General features: G+C 34.1%; 1 protein-coding gene across 1 annotated transcript in view; it reads right to left on the bottom strand.

Annotated features, from left to right (window-relative positions):
• Positions 1-27,727, bottom strand: part of VEGFC (vascular endothelial growth factor C) — a 104,525-nt gene that overhangs the window by 30,415 nt on the left and 46,383 nt on the right. The window contains exons 2-3 of the mRNA XM_026015812.2: positions 4,818-5,031; positions 3,157-3,347 (exon numbers count right to left, since the gene is read on the bottom strand). Of these exons, the coding sequence (XP_025871597.1) occupies positions 3,157-3,347; positions 4,818-5,031 (405 nt within the window). The remainder of the gene's footprint in view (positions 1-3,156; positions 3,348-4,817; positions 5,032-27,727) is intronic.

Genomic DNA, 27,727 nt, shown 5'->3' with positions numbered 1-27,727 from the left:
TGGACTACAGTGATGGTGGTAGACATGGGGACTCAAGATACTTAGGGGATAAATAAACACTTGACTTGGGGACAGGCTGGATGTGTGACAAGAGAAGGGGAATGCCAGGGATGACCCCTGTGTTTCTGACTCGAGATGGTGTCACATGTCAAGAGGGAAAACCACAAGGTTAGGGTATTGTTTGGGCTGAGTGTAGTGCTAGGGATGGAAAGTTCGTCTAAGAAATGATTACTGCACAAAACATTTGAACATCCATACCTAAAGAAAATATATTTTGAAATATGTAATTTATATACTAAAATAATAACTATTACACCTTAGAGCAGGAGACATTTTTTAAGATTTTATTTATTTATTCGTGAGAGACACACACATAGAGAGAGGGAGAGAGAGAGAGAGAGAGAGAGAGAGAGGCAGAGACACAGGCAGAGGGAGAAGCAGGCTCCATGCAGGCAGCCCGATGTGGGACTCGGTCCCGGGTCTCCAGGATCACGCCCTGGACTAAAGGCAGTGCTAAACTGCTGAGCCACCCGGGCTGCCCCAGGAGACATTTTTTAAAGAAAATTCACCTTAAAACATCTTGTTCTATCAACAAGGCATAATAGAAGAATCCAAAGAAGAAATTAGTAATGAAAAACAGCTTTACATATTGTCAACTGGCAACTGATTTTCACCAAGAAAATAAATTAACTCTAAAAAGACAGGAATTTCAAGAATTGAACCAACAAAACAAAATCCCAATGCTAAAACAGTTACTACTTAACTTTATACTTTCACAATATGAGCACTTTGAAAATAAAGTTTCATCTAACAGCCAAATCCAATAAAGCATTTTTGAAATGATAAATAATGAGGCCTTAGAAGATACATTTTATTTGGTGAAATAATTCTTCAAGATCTGTCTTTGGAGGCTATTTCATACATCTCATGTTTAAGACAGATATATAGCCTTTTGGTCTTTGGAAAATGCAAATGATATATCTAGACCTTTTGAGGATCAACTAAACTGATACTGATTTAAGTCAAATCCATAATAATAATAATATAATCCAGGATACATATCATATTGCTTAATCAAAACATTTAAAAAATATGCTATTAAAGGCATTCCACAAATGTAATTTCCTTAATCACTCACATTTATTTTCTCTAATTTAAAAAAAATGACATTTCGAGAAACTTACAGGGCCAAAAATCCTTTCATGGAATTTGGTTTAGATATAAAAGCAACAACATTTTTAATAGTAACTTCTTTTTAAAAATTAATGTTGGTTTTTGGAGGTTATCCTGCTGGAATAAATATTTATTTTGACTTTTAAAAATGTATTTAGTTCCAACAATTATTAAAGGATTTTTAAAATCCTGTTTTACTTCAGGGTTAAGATAGGATGCAAACATATTATGCAGTAAAACGTGCTAAATTAGTAGTATTTTATTCAGAATAGTGTACATAAATCTAGTTTCTTAGCTAACAACATTCCTAATTACTGTTTGATAAAGATGGAAAGGTAAGGGGGGTAAGCCTATGGAGGAGGAATTTTGCTGTGCTCAATCACTACAATTCTGTTACTATACTAAAATATTAGAATTTTATCAAGCACTGAAATGTTATCCCATGACCCACAAACATATATTCTACTGGTTAAGTTTCTAAACGCATGAATATATTTAGAATTATGCTGCTTCTCTTGCTAATGCTTGCCAGAAGGAATGCTGTATCATTGTGCTGGATTCTAGAAGGTAATCAAGAATAAATAAACTCCTCCTGTCTGTCCTTAACTATGATGATAACAGGAATGATGCCCCAAAGCATCACCTTTTAATTTTTTTTTTTTTTAGTCTTTAGAGTTTAGGCACAGGTAAACTGAAGAAAAAATTCAGTTTTATAACTTATTTTTTGTTTCCTCTTGCAAGTCTTAGTATCTTCATTAGGCATATGAGCAAAATAAAGAAATACAATTCTTTAAAAAAAAAAAAACAACAGTTTGGATTGTATAAATAGGACAGTGTCTCTAAACCCAGAGCCCAAATGGTCACCACAGTAAAAAATTTTAGAAATTTCCAAATAGATGGGAAAGTGTACTGGAAAAAACTGAGTTCATAATCCCAATTTTCATTTCTACTTAGTTATGTTAAAATAAGAGCAGATTAGTGGGATCCAAGCTTTTGATCAGCTCAAGTTTCTGTGAGAAGCAGCTTTCATTACATATATTCTAAGTATAAACATTATTTTCCTAAGAATGTTAACTTGTTGTCATTCCATATGGTATACATCAAACCTCACATCACATTTTTTAATTTTTTTTTTCATTTTGAAGGTCAAAGTACAGTTCTGAATGTAGCCACATTACCTATTCCAACTCTCAAAAACCATTGGAAAAGCTTTTCAGGCAAATACAGTTTTGTCTTGCGGGAAGTTTGCATCAGCCCAACGCACAACCTGGGCTTCTCTAGACATTTCTGTGCTGAGCTGAGTGGCACACACCACTTCGAATAACACTCTGTGGTTCTCACCAGCTCAAAAACAGGACCTTTGATAGAAGACCTACAACGCAGGGTAGTGCATCTGCTCTGAAAATCCTGGATCCAGACCAAACCTTAAAAGTAAGTTTCTTGGTTATGATATTAAAAGCTTAACATCTAATGTGATGGGACTTTAGAGGTAAAGTCCTGGGATTTAGCATTGGAATATTTTCTTTGCTTTCTACATGGACACAATGAATACGTTCAGAGCGCTGTTGACTTATTTCAATACTACACCACTGTTTTGCAGAACACACACATTGCATTATACATTTTGAATCTGTGATTTGGATCATCTCTCTGGAATCAGAAGACTTAACCATTTAAAAGTAATTGATTACCAAATGTAAATGTTTAGATCTCACACACAGACACACATTCATACTATTTATTACCGGCTTCCCTTGGCTTTGACACCACGACTAGGAACAGAGTTCATAAAGCATTAGTTGCTGTCTTTGGGAGATGATATCTTCCACGTTACAGAGTACTGGGAAATTAGCTTCATCTCCCAAAGGATAGTCTAAGCAGCTCAGAACCACGGGGCGTTACTGCAGAGGGACCAGAGCAGGGGCCAGGCACTGGGGCCAGTGTCCGAGTGGGCTCAAGCCAGAGCCAGAGCAGGGCACCTACCGTCTTGCTGAGGTGGCTTGTGCTGGTGTTCATACACTGTAGGCCCTCGCTGTTACAGCAGCCACCACATCTGTAGACGGACACACATGGAGGTTTAAAGAAGGTGTTTGTTGCTGCTCCAAACTCCTTCCCCACATCTATACACACCTCACGTGGTATGCACTGAGTTTTTCTCCACTCATTATCAATACCTGTCGAGTCATAGGGAAGCCGTAAGTTACACAGAAGCCACCAAGGCAGAAAAGCCCACAGTAGTTGGAAGTCACATTTGATTTCAGGTTTTCAGATTTAAGTACAACCCATAATGTTAAATGAGAAATCGTTGACAGGATCCTAAATTGCCCTGTGAATTGGAATGAGATATAATATTTATTTAATATTTAATAGAGCAGCAAAGGATATTTTCTTTAAAAACGAATTTCTGTAGCCATGTGCCAAGCTAAATCAGGATTATGCTTTCTTAAAATACCAAAGCTTTTATTATAGTCCACCTCTGTGTGGTTTTCTTTGCTTAAGAAAATGAAATTTTAACAGATAGCTGTTTGCAGGACCTGCAGAAACAGTCACGCTCATTTGCTACAGTACGTACTATTGTTGTGGTCTCTGAGCAAAGACAAACAACACGATTTAATTTTTCTTTTTAAACTGAAATGTAAATGAGGAAATTGCTATGGGTTTAGACTGAATTCAAAGATTATTTTCAGGCAAGCTATCTGGCAGCTTTGGGTAATGTCACTTGAAATGTAAGGGTGTTTTTCATCAGCTGGGACATGGATCCTGACCTACGTGTCTCCAGGAAAGTCCAATTATCCTCTTCCTTTTATATTCTCTCCTGGAATTCTGTTTCCAGGGACTGAGGGGTTTAGCTCTCCAGCACTGTGGACTCTTTAAAGATTACATTTTAGATGATGTACTTCTTAAATGTTTTAGCTTTTTTTTCATCTTTTCCCTCAAGTAAAATTTTTAGAAAAAAAGGATATAAACCACAGATTTTGCCTGCACTTGTTTTCAAAATAATTTGTATCTTGAACCTTGATAGTGATCAATAATCTAACAACTGAAGGGAGTTATTTTTGAAAAGTAGATCGCCAATTTATACTATGCCATTTTATGCAGCATAATTTTTTGTGACATTTTCTCCTAGATCTTTTAGTAGCTTTCCAAAAGTCCAGCTCCCAAGCCTGTGAAACAACCTGTGAAACAACATGGCATTAAGAAGTCTCTGAAAAGATGATTTGGGTGATTTAGGAATTAAGCATTTCTGAATCCAAATCAAAAAAATGTATGTGCAATTATTTTGTAAGATATAGAATGCTGACATGGTTGAACTGACACAGTGTGGGAAATATGTTTTCAGGTTTTTAAAGTTTTGCAGTGGGATATCACGTTAATTTAAAAAAAATGTGTTGGTAGAGCTGTACCTTTCTATCTTTATATTTCGAGAAATCCTCTTAACCACTCACAGTGAAGTTATAAAATGCTATATTTTGAGAATCTTTATTCCTACTTTGTTTGCTTTAGGCCCTAAAGGGATTTAGTGTTACAAATGCTGAAACTTAACAAATGAAAACAACAACAACAACAACAACAAAAAACCAGGCTGGCAGCCTTCACTGGGTTGATATATGAAGCTTATCACATATTTTCTTTCCCATACTTACTTTTCAAGATCTCTGCATTATAATGTGCTGCAGCAAATTTTATAGTCTCTTCTGTTCTTGCACTGATGTTGGGCTGTTCTTTATTACGCTGCCAGCCGCCTTTCCTTAACTGACACTTGTACATTTTCCAATATTCTGGGTAGAGTACGGTCATGAGTTCATCTACACTGGACGCTGATCGCAACTGTTCCTCCAAATCTTTGCCTGCATACGCCTATCGAAGAAACATGCAAGATCAGTCATTTATCAGATTAAGGGATTTGAAAACAAATGTACTAAAAAAACCTCTAGATTTACTGTTATATATGCCAAATCCTTATTAAAATATTATTAATTATCCATGAATTACTAACTTGGCAAAATCATATTCATATTTTAATTTGATTCAATACCATGATTCAAAATGAAGTTCAGTGCCGTGCCCACAACCAAAGTAGTAAAGTATATATTTGGTCTTTTTTTAAAGTATTTTATTTATTCATTCATGAGAGACAGAGAAAGAGAGAAAGAGAGAGAGAGAGAGAGAGAGAGAGGCAGAGACACAGGCAGAGGGAGAAGCAGGCTCCATGCAGGGAGCCTGACTTGGGACTCCATCCTGGGTCTCCAGGATCACACCCTGGGCTGAAGGCGGCGCTAAACCGCTGAGTCACCCCGGCTGCCCTATATTTGGTCATTACGACAAAAAATTGGAAAGACATAATTTTAAACGTAATTTCTAAAGTAGCTTTTTTGATTTATAGTTTTGCATAATTGGCAAATTTTTCAGTTGAAAGTGTATTTAAGCTTGTATTAGCCTTCAATATGTATAAACTGAAGTCCATTCTAACACTTTGCTTCACTTTTAGTTATCAGCATCAATAAACATAATTAAGCAAGATGCTTGAACTTAGGAATCTTAGCTTTCTAGAAGGTATTTTATAGTAAATAATTCCACAAAGAATGGGATTTCAACAACAATATCACAGTTAGGTTTATATTTTGGCAGAACCTCCAAGTATTTCCAAAATCTTTGATTGTCAAGATTTATTTTGCTATGAAAAAGACATGAAACGCTTCAGAGAATATTAATTCTGCTCATAAATACCCGTCTATATTAGTGTGTGCAATTAAGTAGAACATCCCAAGTTATAGTCAGGCAGTTACCGTAGTTACAAAAAATAGTTTTCTAAATTATACTTTGAAATTAAGGGAAAATGGAACATTGTTTAGCTTCATATACAAGGTGAAGTTGAATGAAGTAACCACCCCCTACCTGGGGGTCTTGGGCAGAGATGAACAGTCTACATTCTAACAAGTTATAGTTTTCTTTTTTCTAATTTTTGATGTACAAAATTAACATATTTGCTTTAAAAGTCAAGATACTATTTAACTTAGTCTTTTCACCATGATTTGGAATAATCAAAGTTATTCTGTGGTAGGTGCTGTTTGTACTTTATTTTGAGAAATACTTTTTTTTTTTATGATTCTAGAGCCTGGTAGACAGATTATAAAAAGTGTTCCTTTTTTTTGATAATATAATTGGCTATTAATTTTAGGACCTCCTTTTCCTTCATTTATTGTGTCAGTGGGCCATAGACCTTAATATCTTTAGGTCTGTGTTCTGAAAATATTGATATTAACCCATTACCCTCTAGAATAAGTGGGGTGATTCTTGATATGCCATACAGTTATATAAAATAGAACTCCCTCGAATAGATAGCAGGTGAGGATGGAGACATCCCTGCTTAAATGAAAGTGACAACATATCCTCACACAGTTTCCCAATTGCTTATGAAATATTTGTCACAGGAAAACCTCATATATGACATAAAATTCAAGAATCAAAAATGTCTCAGAAACTGCAACTGGAGCGAAAGCCTACAAAAGTTCATTGGTAGAGGCACCTGGGTGGCTCAGTGGTTGAGCATCTGCCTTTAGCTCAGGTCATGATCCTGGAGTTCTGGGATCAAGTTCTACATCGGGCTCCCTGCAGGGAGCCTGCTTCCCCCTCTGCCTATGTCTCTGCCTCTGTCTCTGTGTCTCTCATTACTAAATAAATAAAATAAAATAGAAAACACTGTTGCTCAGTAGATAAATAGAAAAATACAAGCATACAATTGACAATAGAAAAAATGCTATATAAAAAATGGGGAATAAAAAGTGCCAAAACTAAACTACAACACAGGAATAGAAAATATAAGTCATATTTATACTTTTAGAGTCAAAAAGGCTTTTCTGGAGGTGAATATAAAGACAAAATATAAACTATCTGGTAGAAAATACTATAAACTAAAAGATAATAAAGTAGGAAAACTATTTGCAAGAAACATGACAGATGGAAAAGGACTCATATTCTTAAAATAACACATGAACATGATAAAAAATAAAAATTTTTCAATAGAAAAATGAACAAAGATCTTTTTTTTTGCACAAAGATCTTAAACTGAATATTCACGGAGAATAAATATATTAGTATGTATTTGGTGATGGTAAAAGTGAAGGGAACCACAATTTTTCTCAATCCTGGTGGGAATATAAATTTGTGAAGCTATTTAAGGCAAGTGTGTTATTTCAAATTGAAGAGACTTAAAAACAGACTCCATTTTAGACAGAAAATTCACTTTGGAATAAATTTTCCATCCAACAGAAGTGAGAATATAATTATGCCAAATACATGTACAAATTCATCATGGGGCTGTCATAATGACTTTAAAAAACAATCTATACAAACAATAATAAAGAACAAATAACATACAGTATAAACATAAATGTATTAATCAGATGTATAAATGAGATATGTAAAGAGGTTCGTAAATATTTTATGAAGAAGTATACAATTTAGACACAGCACACACGATGTTTATATATGTAGCATATTTTTTCACAAAACCAAATTCACATATAGCTTGTATGAATGCATTTGTGTATAAAGATAAGAGTAAAAGGCAGCAAAACAACATGTATCTATCCATGTATATGTATCTTCTCCAAAGTGCAGAATTAAGGTAATTACTATGTCCTTCTTTACACATTTTTGTATCCTAAATTTTATATTTTAAAAAAGATTTTATTTATTTGAAAGAGAGAGAGAGAGAACACACACACGAGTGGGGCAAGGGTCAGGGGGAGAGGGAGAAGCAAACTCCCTACTGAGCAGGGAGCCCAATTCAGGGCTTGATTTCAGGACCCTGAGATCATGACCTGACCTGAAGTCAGGCACTTAACCCACTGAGTCACCAGGCGCCCCTGTACTTTAAATTTTAAATAATGCACATATATAATCTTTACTATCAGAATGAAAATGTAAAAGTAATCATCTCTGAGCTAAATCTCTGAGTAATCATCTCATTCAGCCTTCATTTGCTTTACTCTTCTTACGTCTCTATAGAACACGCCTTTGACATATTACTTAATTTATAGCAACTACTGGCAAAAGCAGAAGCTATCATAGACAAAATGGTATAAAACTAGCTTGATACTGAGCAATTAATTTACTTATTCCCATTAGACTTTACTTATTATAGCTGTGGAAGAAAAAGAAGCTTTAGTATCGAAAGACCAGATTTCCATCATGGCCAAAGTCCTTATTTAATTGAGTAAAATTAGATTTCATTTCTTTGAGTCTCACTTCACTCTGTAAAATGGGAATCCTATTATCTTTCTTAGAATCTTTGTGGTGATCCAAACAGACACTTGATAAAGAAGTATGTTATAAATCTTACATAATCTTCCCTTACAGGGAAGGGTGGAATGACTTGTCATTATAACATCTTTAGAGAGCAAACACACAGTACAGAGACTGTTTTTTAGATAAATTGAAATTTTTTACTCAGTCTTAAACTGTAACTCTCAGTATTGTACCAGTTCTGGGGCCATATTTCTTTGAATCCATCTTCTGCATTTTTGTTCTAAATGAGCAGCAACCTAGGAAATCAGCATTGTCAGCTAAGTGTTAGAGCTATTGAGTGAATCCAGAGAAGATTCAAATCTTAAGGATAGATATTACCAGTTAACCATGGCTTGTTCACATTCATATTCTACTTACGAGGAATTAGAAGGGGTCCCAGTAACCTAGAATGAGTTCTGACCCAGGGACACATTCAAGTCTTTCAAGTAGAATTGATATCCACATGAAAGCTTCCTTCTTTAAGCTTTCCTTTTTTTTTTTTTTTTTAAATTGCAATATAATTAACTCCCAATGTTATATTGGTTTCAGGTGTACAACATATTGATTCAACAATTCTATACATTTCTCAGTGGTCACCACAATAAATCTAGTCACCATCTGCCACTGTACAATGTTGTTATAATATTACTGACTATATTCCCTACGCTATAGTTTCTATCTCCATGACTTACTTATTTCATAACTGAAAGTTTGTACCTCTTAATCCCCATTTCTATTTCAACCATCTGTGCACCCACCTCCCCTCTGGCAACTACCAGCTTCCTCTCTGTATTTAAGAGTCTCTTTGTTTTGGTTTTTAGATTCCACATTTCCATACACGTGAAATCATACGGTATTTGTCTTTCTCTGACTTACTGCATACAGCACAACACCCTCTAGGTCCACCCATGTTGTTGCAAATGGCAAGATTTCATTCTTTTTAATGGTTGAGGAATATTCCATTGTGTGTATGTCTGTGTGGATGTGTGTATGTACACACGCACCAATACATGCACACACTACATCTTCTTTATCCACTCATCTATCGATGGACACTTGAGTTACATCTGTATCTTAGCTATTGGAAATAATGCTGCAAGAAACATAAGGGTGCCTATAGCTTTTCAAATTAGTGTTTTCATTTTCTTTGGGTAAAGTAGAAGAATTACTGTATTATATGGTATTTTTTATTTTTAATTATTTGAGGAGCCTCCATACTGTTTTCCAAAGTGGCTACACCAATTTGCATTCCCACCAACAGTGTCAGATGGTTCTCCTTTCTCTGCATCCTCGCCAACGTTTGCTGTTTCCTGTCCCGTTAATTATAGCCATTCTGACTGGTGTGAGGTCATATCTCATTTTAATTTTGATTTGTATTTCCCTGATGCCAAGTGATGTAACAATTTTTCATGTCTGTTGGCCATTTATATTTCTTCTTTGGAGAAATGTCTGTTCATTTCTTCTACTCATTTTTGACTGGGTTATTTGTTTTTTGGGTATTGAGTTTGATAAGTTCTTTTTAGGCCCTGAATACTAGACCTTTTCTGATATGCCATTTGCAAATATCTTCTCCCATTTTGTAGGCTGCCTTTTGATTTTGTTGACTGTTTAACATCATACCAGAAGTCCACTCTAAATGTTTCTTGAGTCTTCAAGTTTACCAATGTTTTCAAGCATGTTGAGGTCATTTGCTTAAATGTTGATATATTCCTTTTATTTTCCAAAAGGATGGTACATCTTACAATAGAAAGTGTCTTAAAAATGGATATTCAAATGTAATAAAAAGCCTCAAGTAATCTAAAAATGAATTTAATTCTGTACTGTACTTTGGAGGGATCCCTTAGGAGGTTCCAGTGATGACTCTTATTTAACATTCAGCATGTACGTATTTGCAAACAGCAACCTATGTGACATTCAGTGAGGATTTTGAGGTGCAATGGAAATCCAAGTTGGGTGTGCAATGTCAAAGGCAGGGAGCTATAATCAGGAACAAACTCCTTCCTTGATAATTCATGTACCTAGAACACATTCTCTTATTACTCTAACAGGAGAATGACGATTCCAGAAGTTACATGATGAGAAAGAACTTTGGGGATTCACCTGCAATCTGTAATTCCCCTAATTATGAAGAATCGTAACATAAAGTGAACACTTGAGGTCATTGACTATGATTCCTAATCATTTTACATTTTAAACACATAGCTTGCAAAACCTCGATTTCCTCTCACTTCTCTTTGTTGACTAAAAGGGGCTGTTCAGATGCCTGCTAGGGAAAAACCACGAGTCCACACAGGTTGTCCCTCCTCCCCTAAACTGTGATACCTAGAGAGTCAATGATAAGTAGGAAGTCATCTAGGATTAATATTAGTAATGGGCTGGCATTTGCCATGAGTGAAAGTTAGGTTTTTAAAATAACCCTACAGAGGCACCTAAGTGGCTCAGTGGTTGAGTGTCTGCCTTTGGCTCAGGTCATGATCCTGGGGTCCTGGGATCTAATCCTGAATCAGGCTCTCCACAGGGAACTTGCTTCCCCCTGTGACTATGTCTCTGCCTCAGTCTGTGCCTCTCATGAATAAATAAATATATTAAAAACTCCCTACAAGTCCAATGTCAATAATCTCTTCAAACAACAATCTTAAGTTAATTGCTGTGCTATATATAGACTTGGCACTCATCTGATAATTTTATAAAATTGAAAATTCATGTGGAAATGCATATACTTTAATTATGGAAAATTTTCTTTCACATAAAAGCATATACTGTTATCAAATAGTAATAATCAGAATTGAAAGAGTGGGCAAGGGTCTATCAAAGATAGGTTTGAACACACTACTGTATTTTCATGAAGTGGCCAAAGACGTCATAGGCAAATCTTTTTAGTTGTCCAATATATATATATTTTTGGGAGAGAGGAGGTAAATAATTTGTTTAAACTGGAAAATAAGGGATGTTTATATGTTTTTCTTAAACTGTGTATATGCTATCTTTAAAAGTCTGGCTCAAGTAATATTTTATATTTGAAAAGTGAACATTTTCATGGACAATTTCATTGATAAAGCAAAAAGAAAACTATTCGGTCAAATTATCAGTTATAAGAAATTTACTAAAAAGCTTAAAAGAAAATATTTTTCATCTTATTCATCTTATACATCATTCTTTTGTCATAAGAAACCAAATTATCAGTAGGGATCAATCTATTATAAGGCAATTTTCAAGATCAGTAACTCTATAATGCCATTGGGGTTTCTTTCTTTCTTCTTTAGAAAATATCTGGGTCAGATCCAATCATGAGAATAAGTAGTTGCTGAAATTATTCTTCCCCTAACACAGCAGCAGGACCTGCTTATTCAGTCCTACTTACTTAGCGGTGGCAGTTGTATGACAGGTGAACTGTGGTGGTTTGTTCTGTTTCCTTCAGATAACTGCCCATGCTAGGCAAATTTCTAAATTTTAAAAGTATATTTTGATCAATGAAAATACCTTTTTAAAGCAAAATCTGGGCAAGGTGATAGAATGTAGAGGATTTGGGATTTGAAAAATCATCCAAGACATAGTTGTAGAATTCATTTTTAAAATCACCCTTTAGTAGAGAGTCATAAATAAATATGTAAGATCAAATGATATCCTTCTAAGGAATAGAAACTTGTATCTGTTTTCTATGACCTTAGCAAATCATTTTACCTAATGTTTTAGTGAAGGTGTCATAGTCAGGTTCTTTTCCCCACAGGTTCCCCATCACCCATGTCTACACCAGCCTGGTATGCCACAGATGTTAAGCCCTGAATGCAGACACTTACATTTCAGCTTAAAAATGGAAGTATTTTATTGGAAGTTTTAAGATTCAATTTTTTTTTGCCTAATCCCCTAAAATGTTTTATTGTAAACTTTTAATATAAGGCCATAATAAAGAATGGAATCTTTTTATATCTATTATTGGTAGAATAAATTGTGTTTATAAAAAAGTCACTTTCTTAGTTTATGACATCTATGAATTAAATTAAAAATGAAATACTTATTTCATTACCTAAGTAGACTCTTAGAAAATTGTTTAACTGTTCACTTGCAATTGTTCTTGTTGAGATAAATTTCCAATTTAATGCCAAAGTAGATAGTTATATTTTCATAATCCACACAACGGCCAAGATAGCTCTATATACACTCATTTCTTGCACTCAACACTGAAAACCACTCACTTGTTTCTTATTTTTGAATCGAATTGGTTTTCCTTCCTTGTAGAATGACAAAATGATTTCAGAACTATTTATTCCCAACTTTGTCCATGTATGATGGCAAAAACAGCATCAGACAGATGAACCAAAAATAACGAATGTTTTTACTGACAACAAGGAAAATCCCAAGGAACTAAAACTTATTACTGTAATATTCCAATATATACATATTGTAGCTCAAAGGTTCTAAACCAGAGATTATTTTTTCCTAGGGTTATCTGGCAACATCTGCAGACAGTTTTACTTTTCAGAACTATGGGGTGATGCTACTGGTACTAGTTAAGTGAAGGCCAAGAATGCTGCCAACCATTCTAAAATGCACAAGACATCTCCCTACCCCCCCCCCAATTCCCTCAACCAAAAAAAAAAAAAAAGAATTATCCAGGCCAACACTCACTGGTGCTGCTGTTGGGAAACTCTGCAGCTGAGTAACTGGGCCTCTTAAGAACATGTCAGAAGGTTAAAATTTGCATGAATTTTACTTTCTAAAATCCCTAGAGGTATCAGAATGAGTAAATAAATGAATCTAAAATATCACTAGCAGTTGGACTTAGTAACAATAAAATTTTTACAGATATACATTTTTTTTTATCACCCAGGGTAACATCTTATTTTTCTTTTTACATAGGGATTTCTCAACACCTTTGTTTCATAAGGAGAAGAGAATGTAGCAGTTTAGACATAGTCTTCCTCTGTAAATAAATTCAAAACACTTCATAATTATTTTCCCTTGATTACTTTTTTTTTCTTTTGAAGATTAAACTAATTTCAAAATCATTTGGCACATTTTTTCAATGATGCTCTTTTATAAAGTTATTTTGAAAGTAAAGAATATAATGGATTATTATAATATTTTTCAGTAAAATTTTTTCTTGAAAAAGGCCAATTTATGTTAATGCTACTTAATTCTGGAAGTAATATTAATAATACTTTAAAAATCCTTAATTAATGAATAATATTCACCAGAGAAAATGAAAAAAATTCAAGTACACAGTTTCATAAATTGTTACAAATTGAACACACATCTGTAATTGCACCCAGATTTAAGATATAGAGCATCTATTACTTTCCAGAAACTTCCTTTGTTCTCCTCAGTGATAACTCTACCAAATTTTGCCGTTTTGTTACATTTCTGCATTTCTGTTTTTGACCATCATAGATTTTAGTCTTTTTCAATTTTTACACAAGTATCCAAGACCATATAATATTTTCTGTTGGATATAATATTTTCTGTTGGGTCTTTTTTTTCAACCTTAGGTTTCCGACATTCGTCTCTGTTTGAAGCAGTTGGTTTTCCTGCTTGTCTTGTTTCTCATTGTATGAACTACTGCAATATATTAATCTAGTCTATGCTCAGCATGTCTTTTGATGGATGTACTATGAATTGGGGGGAGGTCTATAAATAGAATTGGTGGTTCACGAGGTATGTATATATTTATAGCTTCTAGATATTGGAAAACATTTTACAAAGTAATTGTATCAATTTGCACTCCTGAGGGTTGTATATAAGAATCCTTGACTCCATATCTTTGCCAACGACTAGGAATGTTTGGTTTTTAATTTTAGCCATTCTAATGGGGTTGTTATAACACTCATGGTTTTAATGTGTAGTAGTACACCTTGATGACTAATGATATTGAGCACTCTCATGTTATTTGGGCACTGGGTTATCCTCTTTTAAAAACTGCCAATTAAAAGCTTTTTATTCATTTCCGTTAGCTGTCTTGTCATTGATTTGTAAGAGTTCTTAATGTACTCTGGATAAGTGTCCTTTATCAGGTATGTGTATTGTAAACATCTTCCAGTATGAAACTCATATTCTCTCTGAATGGTGTTTGCTAAGAGAAATTAAAGAAATCTATATAAATGAAGAGACCTACCATGTTTACAGATTGGAACACTGAATATTACTATGTTGACAATCCTCCCCACATTGATCTATAAATTCAATGCAGTCCCAGGAGAGTTTCTCGTAGAAATTTGAAGCTGATATTAAAATGTGTGCAAAGAATCTAGAATAACTAGTTTTATTCAGAAAAAGAACAAAGTTGGACGACTCAGATTATCAGGTCTCAAACTCTGTGCGGTAATCAAGACAGTGTGATACTGGCTTAAGAACAGACTAATAGATTAGAATACAGAATACAGAAACAAACAAGTAAAAAAAAACAAACATAATACTAATGATAAAAAGAATTTTGATAAAGGTGCCAAGGCAAATAAATGCAGAAGGGGTAGTCCACTCAATAGAAGGTTCTAGAACAGTCAGTTAATTATATGCCAAAATAGAAACAGAACAAAACAACCAAAAAAACCCAAAACCAGAAAAGAAAACCAATTAGACTCTTCCTTTTCACCAGAGTCATAAATACAAAATAGATTACATACCTCAAGGTAAGCATTAAACTACAAACCTTTTTGAATAAAAGATAGTTTCAAGTTTGTGAAGCTGGATTAGGCTACAGTATTTTAGGACATCACAAACACGATTTATTAAAAAAAATGCAAGGTTGGATTTCATCAAAATGGAAACCTCTATTCTTCAAAAGATACCATTAAGAAAATTAAAGGACAATCAAACATAGAGGTAAGATGTTTGAACATAATATATCTGATAAAGAATTTATATCCATAATATATGAAGAAGTCTTCCAAATAAAAGAAAAGAAAGATAACTCAAGTTTAAACAGGTGGGAGGCAAAGGACTTGAATCGATGTTCCACCAAAAATGATATTCAGATGGCTAATAGTGACTTAAAAAAATGTTCAACATCATTAGTTATTAAGGTAAATTATGCAAAATAAACTACAAATTATCATTACACACACCCAACCGAATGGCTATAATTTAAAAGAATAACATACCAAGTACTGGTGAGGACAAGGAGAAATTACAATCCCCCATTTGTTCATATGAATGTAAAATATACACTTTGGAAGCTAGTCTGACAGATTCTTAAATAAGTAAATATATACTTATATGGCCCAGTAATTCCACCACTAGAGAAATGTCCATACAAAGATTTGCATGTGAATGTTCATAGTCACATTATTCATAATAGCCCAAAACTGAAAAAAAAAATTTACAAATCCATTAAATGGCTAAACATGAGTAAAATGCATTGTATTATATAACGGAATAAACACTACTTAGCAGTTAAAAGGAATAAACTATTGATAGATGGATGAACCTCAAAGATATTATGCAAAGTGAAAAGAGCCAGACACAAAAGACTATGCATCATAATCCCATTTATAAGGAATTTCTGGAAATTGCAAAACTATAGAAAGTGAACACAGATTGGTAATTGCCTAAACCTGGGAGTGGGAGCTGGGATTGATTTAACACAAGGTTTTTGTTGTGTGTGTGCGTGTGTGTGTGTGTGTGGTAGTAAAGATACTATAAAACTAGATTGTGATGGTTGTAGTATGTCTATAAATCATTATCCATTTACAGGCAGCAAATTTTATGGTATGTGAATTATACTTCAGTAAAGCTGTTAAAAATTGAGATTCTTCTCAATCCCCCCACTTGTGATGAGCACTGGGTGTTATATGGAGGTGTTATATGGAGGAGTGTACTATATTGTACACAGGAAATCAATATTACACTGTATATTAACTAACTGGAATTTAAATAAAAACTTAAAAAAATGAGATTCTTCAACAAAATGAGGAAATAAGCCAAGAAAAAGACATACAACCCAAGAAATTAGCATTCTCATACTGGAAAAACATGAAGAGTTATACATGGGACTTGAAACTAACCAGGCAGAAGGAGGCCTCAAGGAGAGAAGAAAAAAATATATATAGAGAGAATTCCTAAATTAACTTCTATGTTTTGTTACCAATTTTCAGTGGGCTTTTATAATTATCTTGGAAGGTCTGTAGAAGATTTAGGGCAGGGACAAGCAAACAGAAATAAGTAATTATTAGTTCTAAAAATTCCCAAAAACTTACACAAGAAGAACAGTTACTCAGAAGTAAATAGTATAGTGCATGATAAAATAAACAATGAATGTCTCTCCCCTAAATTCAGATATACTGCAGCTCCTTTAAGATGGATGGGTAAGAAGTGTGCATATGAGATGTAGAGGATAATGAGTGGCAGGTAGATAAAAAGAGGGATACTGCCCGGATCCTTATCTTCTATAAAAACAAGCCAGCAAATAAAACCTAAATGCAAAAAATCAAGAGAGAGCACCAGAATATGGAGGTACCTACCAACAGCAACCATTAAGATGTGAAAGAGGTTGTATCGAGAGAACAGGACTTAAGGATGGAAAGTCTGTGGCACTGGACAGTTTTTTCATTTGGCAGAGCTGTGATACCATCTACTGTTAACTATTCCCATGTATCATTTAATAAAAAGTTAAACCTGCAATCATTCAAGAATTTGGTAGAAATGCACAACCTGGTCTTTTAGCACACGAATCTCACAACAGTGAAGGAGTTTTAAAATCCTTCATAATTCACATGCAATTTTTCACACAACTCTCCCTGCTGTTCCTGAACATGAATCTATACCAAACGATTTTCACTATGCCCAGGTGTAACCTGCTTTGTAATGCAGTCTCTCTCCTCCAATCACTTCTTTCCTTTTCACATCCATGAAAGTGGTACCCGTTGTTCAAGGCCACATTTATGTACTAATTTCATCCCGAGTTTTTCTTTAGCCATTTAAGCAAACTTTACATCCTGGTCTTGATTATTCACTCATTTAACGTGGGGAACTGTAGTCCTTGTGTTTGCTGAGTTCTCTTTGTGAACGAAAAACTCTTGTTTGTGGACATGGAGGCTGGTAAGCAGATTTGAGGGCTGTTGAGTGCTAAAATGTAGAATGCTTGGTTTATATTAGCAACGTGAGAGACAGGGAAATGTCCGTGTGAATACGGAGTTTCTGGCATGTGTGACAAAAGTGACTAGAGAACACTCTGGGAGGACCAGATCTGGCGGGGGACAAATAATGATTCATTTTGGACGATCCGGTTGGGAAGCATTTAAGACATACATGTGGAAATTCTGAGTGGACAGTAGAACGGTGACTACCCATCAGAAGCAGCCTATCCTGTAAACAGCAATATGACAATTGTCTCTGTGCCTAGTTGGAAATGAAGCCATGTGTGTGGCTGAGATTGCCTTGGAAGAGGATACAGAGTGAGCAGAGAGCCACGGAGAGCCTAGGCTGGGGAGCTACAAAACCAGACATTCAGATTCCAGAGCACGAACCAGTGAAACAGCAAAAGGAGAGTTTGGAGGAGCTGGTGTCATGAAATTTAATTTAAGGTAAGAGAGTGTTTCTGAAAGGAGGGAATGGTTTAAAATGAAAGTTAAATTCTTCTGCATACTTTGTAAGATGACAACCGAAACCATCAAAAGGACCCCAGCAAGGGCCATGATCTCTAGCTGAGTGCAAGGCAGGAAACAGGCAGAAAAATAAAAAAGGCGTCGATTCATTGATGGATGAATTATCCAGGAGAATGGGAATTCTCCTAACTAGTTCTTGCTAATTTGTTAAAAGAATAAGCTTAAGTTTGGCGGTTTGGGCTGGTTTGAGGAATTCTAGGTTCTAGGGGAGCCAATAAAATCACTCACAAAATGTGTGACTCACCACTTTTTGAGAATAAATTTCAAAACCACTTTATCTTTAGGGCAATCTATCCATGAAAATAGAAGGAAAAGTTAGGCATAAATAGCTTCAACATTGCTCGGATAGCCAGGAGGTGAAGTATGGAGAGAATAAACACAAAACACATACATTAAAAAAAAAAAAAAAAAGTTCTCAGAGACCTAAATTTCTAGAAGACCATCTTTGTGCTCTTAGATGAGGCAAAGTGCTTTTAAATTTAATACCAATAGCGGGATACTTAAGATAAAGTAAAATAAAATAAAATACAAATTGTATTTCAAGAAAATTGGAAGGCCTGCTTATGGAAAGACACAAAAGCCACCCACTGAGAGAAGACAGTCACAAAGCATGAATCTCATAAAGCCTTGTTTCCAAAATAGAAAGGAACTTTCAAAACTCAATGTTAAAAAAGTAACAAAAATGGGCTAAAGACCTGATCAGATACTTCACCTAAGAAAAACAGTTGGCAAATAAGCACATGAAACAGTGCCCGACATTATTGATTATTAGGGAAATGCTCACTATAAATTTAATGCAATACCACTTCACATCAATTAGAATGGATTAAATTCAAAATACAGTACTAAGGGCTAACAAGGGATAATATTATAATTATAATTATACCTTAATTATAAAGAATGAATCCTACATCTAACTAAAATTTAAATATATTTAAACAAGACTAAAATTTTACATTTCATCTAAATATTTGCATCAATAAAAAGGTCAATTTAAAAGGGAAGCATGATCTTAACACTATCAATTTGTTCAGCAATAAAAAGAATTTAAACAAAAAATATAATTTTGATTTTTTTTCTAGAAATAAACTGCTTAGTACACACAGGATTTATGAGATTTCTCTCTCCTTTTCTTTTCTTTTCAAATAGTATGATCTTATACTCTGAGTTGGGAGCAATACTGCATTATGTTGAAGACAGTAATCTGGGCTCAGATGGGTTTTGTTCCTTGTTACTGGTTAAGCAACTTTGGAACAGTCATCTGAATTCTCTGGGTCTTAATTTCCCATTTAAAAGATGCTGATCTTAACTGTGTAAAAAGTTGTTCTATTATTTTATGTTTTATATTGTACAATAAATAAAATTTGAATAAGAAAGTCATAATCTACTTTAAGTGTAGCTGGAATCTACAGAGTGGTCTGGTATATCATCTGTCCTTTTAGCAAGTGTTTTATCATTAAAAACACATTTGAAAGAATACACTTAACAGTTACTGTAATAAATTATGCAAGTGCTCAATAAACAGGAGGGGCTACCATTTTTTGGGGGGGGCTACCATTTTTATGTTTGAAAATCCATCTTTAGACTGATAAGAGAAAAAATACAAAAGAATTTCTAGAACATTTTTTTTTAACTAAAAACAACCACTTTAATGGATTACCAAAGCCTAATGTATAAGCAGCATTGATTAACTACTTTGGGGAAAATGGAGCGAAAGAAATCTGTAGACTCTAAGAAACTGGTAAAGATGGCAAAAGTTAAGGGGGAGAAACCTAAAAGAATGTAAAAGTATTGGAAAAGAAAATGTTTAGAATCAATATGTGTGTGTATGTATACATATTCATGAAAATATATACTCATTTGCAAACTGAAGGATTTCATTTATAAAATGGCTGTGGAGAAATATTCACCCAACTTCTGTGTATGTGGTTTTATAATAATGATATTAAGAAAATATTAGAGAAAGGGACACCTGGGTGGCTCAGCGGTTGAGCATCTGCCTTTGGCTCAGGGCATGGTCTGGAAGTTGTGGGATCCAGTCCCACATGGGGCTCTCAGGGAGCGGGCTTCTCCCTCTGCGTGTATGTCTGGCTCTCTCTCTGTCTCTCATAAATAAATAAAATATTTTTTAAAAAAGAAAATATTAGAGACAATGATAATTTTATGGCTATATTAAAATCGAAATTTAAAAATTGTAATTTGAAAACATTAGTCAATTAATTTTTTTTTGTTGAAGTATAATTAACATACAGTGTTATATTAGCTTTAGGTGTATAATATAATGATTCAGTTCTATCCATTACTCATTGCTCTTCACCATGAGTGTACCCTTAATCTCTTTTATATAGTTCACCTATCTCCCCACCAACCTCCCCTCTGGCACCACTATTTGTTCTCTGTATTTAACGGCATGTTTTTTGGTCTTTATTTCTTTATTCTGTGTTTTGTTTTGTAAATTTCACACATAAATGAAATCATATGGTATTTGTCTTTGTCTGCCATAACTACCAACACTTGTTATTTCTTACCTTTTTGATTTTAGCCATTCTGACAGGTGTGAGGTGGTATCTCATTGTGGTTTTGATTTGCATTTCCCTCACAATGAATGATATTGAGGATCTTTTCATTCATCAGTTGTCCGTTTGTATGCCTTCCTTGGAAAAGTGTCTATTCAGGTCTTCTGTGCATTTTAATTGGGTCATTTACTTTTTGCCATTGAGTTGTAGGAACTCTTTATATATTTGGCATATTAACCTGTTATTGGGCATATAATTTGCAAGTATCTTCTACACAGCAGATTGCCTTGTCATTTTACTGATGGTTTCTTTCACTGTGCAAAAGCTTTTTATTTTGGCACAGTCCCAATAGTTTAATTTGCCAGAGAATACATACCTAGAAAAATGTTCCTATGGCCAATGTCAAAGGAATTACTGCTTAAGTTTTCCTCTGGGAGTTTTATGATTTCAGGTCTCAAATTTAAGTCTTCCATCAATTTCCAGTTTATTTTTGTGTATGGTATAAGAAACAGACGTGGTTTTGTTCTTTTGTATGTCCAGTTTCCCAATACAATTTCTAAAGAAACTATTTTTTTTCTCCATTGCATATTTTTGCTTCCTTTGTTGTAGATGAATTGACCACGTAGGTGTTGGTGTACTTCTGAGCTCTCTATTCTGTTCCATTGATCAATGCATCTATTTTTTGTGTGTGCCAGTACCATACTGTTTTGATCACTTCAGCTTTGTAGTATATCTTGAAACCTGTGATTGTGATAACTCCAGCTTTGTTCTTTCTCTAGATTGCTTTGGCTGTTTGGGGTCCTTTGTAGTTCCATACAAATTATAGTAGTATCAGTTCTAGTTCTGTGAAAAATATTGGTATTTTGATAGGGACTACATTAAATCCATACACTGCTATGCATACTATGAACATTTTAACAATATTGATTCTTCCAATCCATGAGCATGGAATATTTTTCCATTTGTTTATGCCATGTTCAGTTTTTTTTCATTGGTGTTTTGTACTTTTTGATAGTGCAAGTCTTTCACATCCTTGGTTAAGTTTATTCATAGGTATTTTTTGGTGCAGTTGGAAATGGAATTGTTTTCTTAATTTCTTTTTCATTATTAAAGAAATGCAACATATTTTTGTAAATTAATTTTGTATCCTGTGTCTTGACTTATCAGTTCTAGCAGTTTTTTGGTGAAGCATTTTGGATTTTCTATATATAGTATCCTGTCTTCCACAAATAGTGAGTTTTACTTCTTCCTTACCAGTTTGAATGTCTTTATTTCTTTTTTGTATGATTGTGCTAAGGCTTCCAGGACTATGTTGAATACAACTTGTGAGAACAGACATCCTGGCCTTATTCCTAATCTTAGAGAAGCTCCTAGCTTTTCACATTTGAGTATGATGTTGGCTGTGGGTTTTTCACAACTTTGTTATGTTAAGGTATGTTCTCTCTAAACCTACTTTGTTAAGAATTTTTAACATGAATAGATGTATTTTGTCAAATTCTTTTTCTGCATCTATTGAGATGATCATATTGTTTTTATCCTTTCCATTGTCAGTGTGATGCATTATGCTGATTGATTTGCAAACATTAATACACCCTCACAGGATGCCAGGGTGGCTCAGTGGTTGAGCAATTGCCTTTGGCTGGCTCAGGGCATGGCTGCGGCGGAGGGGGGGAGGTCTCAGGATTGAGTACCTCATGGGGCTCCCCACAGGGAGCCTGCTTCTCTCTCTGCCTATGTCTTTGCCTCTCTCTCTCCATGTCTCTCATGAATAAATAAATAAAATCTTAAAAAAACAATCCACCCTCACATCCCTGGAATAAATCCCACTTGATTGTTGTTCCAATATTTTCTTTTTAACTTAAATGACTGCAAGGCAACCCTTTCTAATTTTGCGTAAGATGTTATCTCTTGCTGTTGAAGGAATTGTTTCCTGGTTTGAAAGAAAGCATTCCCAGTGGATTTCTCTGTAATGGAATTTTGTTTATTCTCAATCTGCTGGGAATCTGTTTTTCTTGTGGCATATAAATTCTCTCTTCCCTTGGAGCTCCTTCCTACATGACTTACTGACTGTAAATACGTTCAAAAACACCTTTCAAATCCTTACATTCTATTAACATTTCCCAAAACTAGTCTTTGAGGTACAAATGAAAGGTTGTCTTCTTTATCTTCAGATGTTTTTCAAACATCATTTTCTTTTTTCCAGCACTTTTCCCTATAATTTTAGGATCAAATACAAGATTGCAAAGCATTTCATCATGGTAAGATTAGTAATTATGTGTGTTATTTTAATTTTATTTTAACAGTATAGAGTAACTCATTGTTCAAAATGGTGTAAATTTGTCCACTTTGGATCTAGAAAGATAGAATTCTGACTCACTGGTTTTTGGCCCAGTTCTATTCCTTACATATTATAAAACAGGAAAGAAAAAGAAACAAAATACAGGAGCTATGTACCACCACTACCTTCTCTTTTTTTCAGCACTGGATGTTTTGGACAGAGGCCCTTAGAGGAAATCTTTCCAGAAACAAAATTCTTATCTTTGCCTATTTGGTTATGTAGGAAGAATTCAATGAAGCAAGAGATTGTGAAACAGCATATTCAAGTGCTTATAAATGCATGCTTCTGAATGGTGACACTTTGAATAGAATATGGCAAAATTTAATCTTGGATGACCTAACACTGACTTTCAAGTGTGAGGAGACCCTGGACCAAATAGCAACACAATGCTTCAGAGGAGTGCCTGCCATCTGGATCATTTTCAAAGACTATTTGAAAGGACTATGAAATTGTTTCAGTGATGTATGTAAAATTTTCATAATATTTTGAAATCTATCTTAAGTAAATTGATACATTGAGCCTTCTGTAGCATCTAAAATAGCAAAAACTTTGGAAACTAATTGGCCTTAATTGCAATAGAAGTACCTGTTTATTTAAAACTGGTCTTACATCCATTGTTTCCTGCTAGAGAAAAGGCACTACCTCCACTTTGGAGCATCATCTCCTCCTTGGAGACTCTGACTTAATTTTTATATCCAGAGACATTCTGTAGGGGTTGTAGGGGTTGCTTATTTGTTAAATAAGACAAAAAGTATTGGAATAACGTGCACCTAAATCACCAATACAAAAATAAAAGTTTGCATGCTTTTGGACAATGATGGCTAATTATCCTGTAGTTAAATTTTGTGGTGTTGTCTCTTGATTTAGAATTTTAAAAACCATTAATCTTTCTATGCACTCAATATAAAGGAGCCTAGTCTCTCGATCTAGCCTCAGAGTTTACAAACTCACTTTATTTAGTCTCTTTGTGCTTCAACTAATTTTATTGTAAAGGAGATATAATAAACTTAGCTTCCCCTAATTCTTACGATGATTAAAAGATATGATGTGTTATTTCAACCCTCTTATTTGTGTGTGGTGGTATCTCATTGTGGTTTTGATTTGCATTTTCCTGATGACTGATGTTGATCATCTTTTCATGTGTCTGGTGGCCATCTGTAAGTCTTCTTTGGAGAAATGTCTGTTTAGGTCCTCTGCCCATTTTTAATCAGTTATTTGTTTCTTTTGGTTTTGAGTTGTATAAGTTCTTTATATATTTTGGATATTAACCCCTTATTGGATATGTCATTTGCAAATATCTTCACCTATTCATTAGGTTCTTTTCTGTTTTGTTGAGGATTTCCTTTTTTCTGCAGAAGCTATTTTGATGTAGACGGTATTATGCTAAGTGAAATCAGTCAGACTGAGAAAGACAGATACCATACGATTTCATTCATAAGTGGAATCTAAAAGAGCAAATTAATAAACAAAGAAAAAGCAGCATTAAACCTATAAATACAGGGAAAAAGACCTGATGGTTGCCAGAGGGGAAAAGAGGTATGGATTTGGGCAAAATGAATGAAGACAAGAGAGAAAAACAGGTTTCCATTATGGGATGAATAAGTCATAGGAATAAAAGGCACAGCATGGTCTATGATATTGTAATAAGCATGTATTGGGACAAAGTATTTTCACTTGTGGTGAACAAAGCATAATGTATAAACTTGTCCAATCATTATGCTGTACATCTGAAACGTGACATTGTGTGCTAACCATACTCAAAAAAAAATAGAGACAATATGTGTACAGAACTCAGTATAATTCCTGGTATACAGAATGAACACCACATAATGTGAAACTGTTTTCTCTGAGGCTCCAAGAAAGTATGCATTTTAACGTTAAAGAATGAAAGACTCTGTCTTGTATCTATATATTAATTTCAATGAGAATATCACTTGTAACAAAAAAAAGAGAATCTTGTAGTGATTTTTAAAATATTTCCTCTTTTATAAAATTGTTAAGTATTTCCTAGTTGTGTCAACATTTTTCATATTCCTAAACAGGGTGCTGTTCACCAAATTAAAAACAATTCTTAGCTAAACACAGAGAGATAGAAGAAAACTATGGAGTAAATATTTATCAATGAGCCACATGATGAACATAACTCATTTTATTTTTAAGGATGCATTTTAAAATAATGATCTTTCTAGTTCAACAAATGAGAATAATTGTTTTTTTTAAACCTTCTTAAACAAAATATCGAATGTATCAGTGTATAAATTTTAAATAGTTATACAAAACATGCACTATTTACAAACCTGAGTGGTAATATTAATTAAGAGACCACCCAATTTGTTGTATTAACTAATAAACACCCTAAAATAAAATGTAAACCAACACTGAAAAAGAAATGTAAACCACCATAAAAATTCATTAATTAAAGAAGGGGGAATTATTACAAGTTTGTTTGAAAATATTCTAAAAAAGTTATGTAACCGATATATTTGAGATGTTTTTCAGATTAAAAACTAGAGATAAATCCAGAATTTATTCAGTGTTTCTAAAAAAGTTTGTCTTTCAGTGTTCATATAGTTCATATAATGCTCATAGCTAAAAATTATTTGAAAAGAAGAAATACCTTCCTTCATTTTATTAAAAAAAGCCCCAAATAACAATATAGTGTTTTAAACAGAATAATCATAAAGATAATCCAGTTATAAAACTTTTATAGCACAACTTTGCTTTTTTTCCCCAATTAAACTCTCCTTGGAAAATCACATCAATTCTTCATAATTTATATTTTATTCTTTAGTGGCTATTTAAATATCCCATGATTCCCATTAGAAGTAATGTCAGATTTAGTTTAAAATGCACTTATATATAGCTCTGTAAGCTGCAGATGCACAAAGCACAAAATGAGCAGAATATGTTTTGCAAACCTTGAGAGATACTTTTCGACATTTCTTTAGTTGCTGAATAAAAATCTATTGTTGGGGGGATGATAATAAATTGAAGACAAATCTTTCAAATATCAACTTGATAGACTAAGATGCTGGATCTGGGCAAAGGTGGAAATGAACTACAGCTTGAAATCCAGAGATAAAGGCTTTGAAACTTTTAAAGAAATAAAACAAGATACATCATGGGTTGAAGCTTTTAAATCTAGATGCCAGGCCAAAGTGAGGTTATGTTTTAGGATTTCAGTAACTTTTGATGGACAGATAACCCAGGAGAGGTTTTGCACAAAGTCTGCATTTGGGCCAGAGTGCCTCAGCATGCAGCTGAAATCAAATCTTCAGGACTTTAAAGTCACTTTGTGGATCACCTTATCAAAACAAATCAGACAAGAGCCATTTGGTAAATAACCACATTAACATGACATGATGACTTGGTAGTTTCCATACTGACTGTGGGTATTAACCATATTCTTATGGTTTGTTGATGATTATGCCGGTCCTCAAAGAAATCAACCTCAAAGCTAATTAATCAAGTGCAGGAAAATATAAGCGAGCCTTCAGTTGCGATCTATGTTTTTCTGCTTATTAGGTGCTTTTGGGTTTTGTGTTCAGAGGCTGTAGAAAGGGTTAGGAATGTGCCCAAACCACGGATTTCAGATTTGAAACTGTTTTTAGAACACAAAAGGAAAAAAAAAAACCCTCATCTTTTTACAGTTATACAGTTACTTTGACCACAACCAGCCTGCCCTAATAATTGGAATATTCACATTGTTTATGGAACTTGGCCTCAAATGATTTTGGCTGTTAGTATATTTGGAATTGTTTAGATAGTTCTGAAGAAAAAACCTGCTAGAGATAATGGAGACATTTACAAAAGTAAATATTCCCAAAATGTCTTAAGTAAAAGCAAACTTCTTTGTCCCAAGTTCAGGTAATTTTTTTTCCATTGCACCTCAAACAGTTCTTTACATATAGTATGACCTCAATTAATACTTACTGACTGAAATGAATAGCAAGGACTCAACAAATGTTTGTCATATAAAGCTGTTAATCCATTAATTAATGAGGTCAATGAGAACTCCCTGAATCTGAGAGATAAAACAGCAACAACAAAAATCCTTTGGAATAAATACTTAGCTTTACATTCTTAATTTATCAATGTTACAGTCCAATATTCTGTGTTGGATGTGTGTATGTGTGTATGTGTGTGTGCCACATGGAGCTCAGTTTCAAAGCTAAAGCTGCATTTTGATGGTTTGTCTTTACGTAAAAATCATCATCTTATAGTAACGTGAAAAGTTAGATAAAACAGGAAATGTGTTTGTTTCACATTTTTAAATCCTAACACTGTTGAGCATGGAAACATTCTTAATATAAGAAACAGAAAAAAAAAAAAAAAAGACTACACTAATTCCAGCTGAATTGTTGGAATAATGACTTATTTTATGTAATTCATGTGTGTTCGTTCCCAGGGCTGTGCCAGCTGGACAATAAACATTGATGAAGATTATATGGGGATGCCCTGTAGGCACTTTAAAATGTGAGAACTCCAGGCCAGAGTCTACTCTGGGGCTTGATTTATCTGGTAGGGTTATCTTTAGTTTCGTAGCAATTGGGAAACTGCCAAATTGCTACTGAATTATGCTGTGTATGTGAGGTCTTAGATCTCTACTTCCTAATTTTAAACTAATAGAGTACATAGTGTCCCATATGTCCTAAAATACATTATGCTGTGAATGATAAAAAAAAAAAAAGATAAAGTGTAACCTTTAGTTGAAAAACCATTTGATGAATATTTTAAATTAAACCATTCGGAGCTACTTTATCGATTGTGCTGTTCATTAAGAAAAAATATTCTGGACTATACCCAAGATCTAC

Source organism: Vulpes vulpes, chromosome 7 (genome assembly GCF_048418805.1).
Source record: "Vulpes vulpes isolate BD-2025 chromosome 7, VulVul3, whole genome shotgun sequence".
In the NCBI taxonomy this organism is placed as follows: Eukaryota; Metazoa; Chordata; class Mammalia; order Carnivora; family Canidae; genus Vulpes; species Vulpes vulpes.
This window is presented reverse-complemented; position numbering and strand designations above follow the sequence as displayed.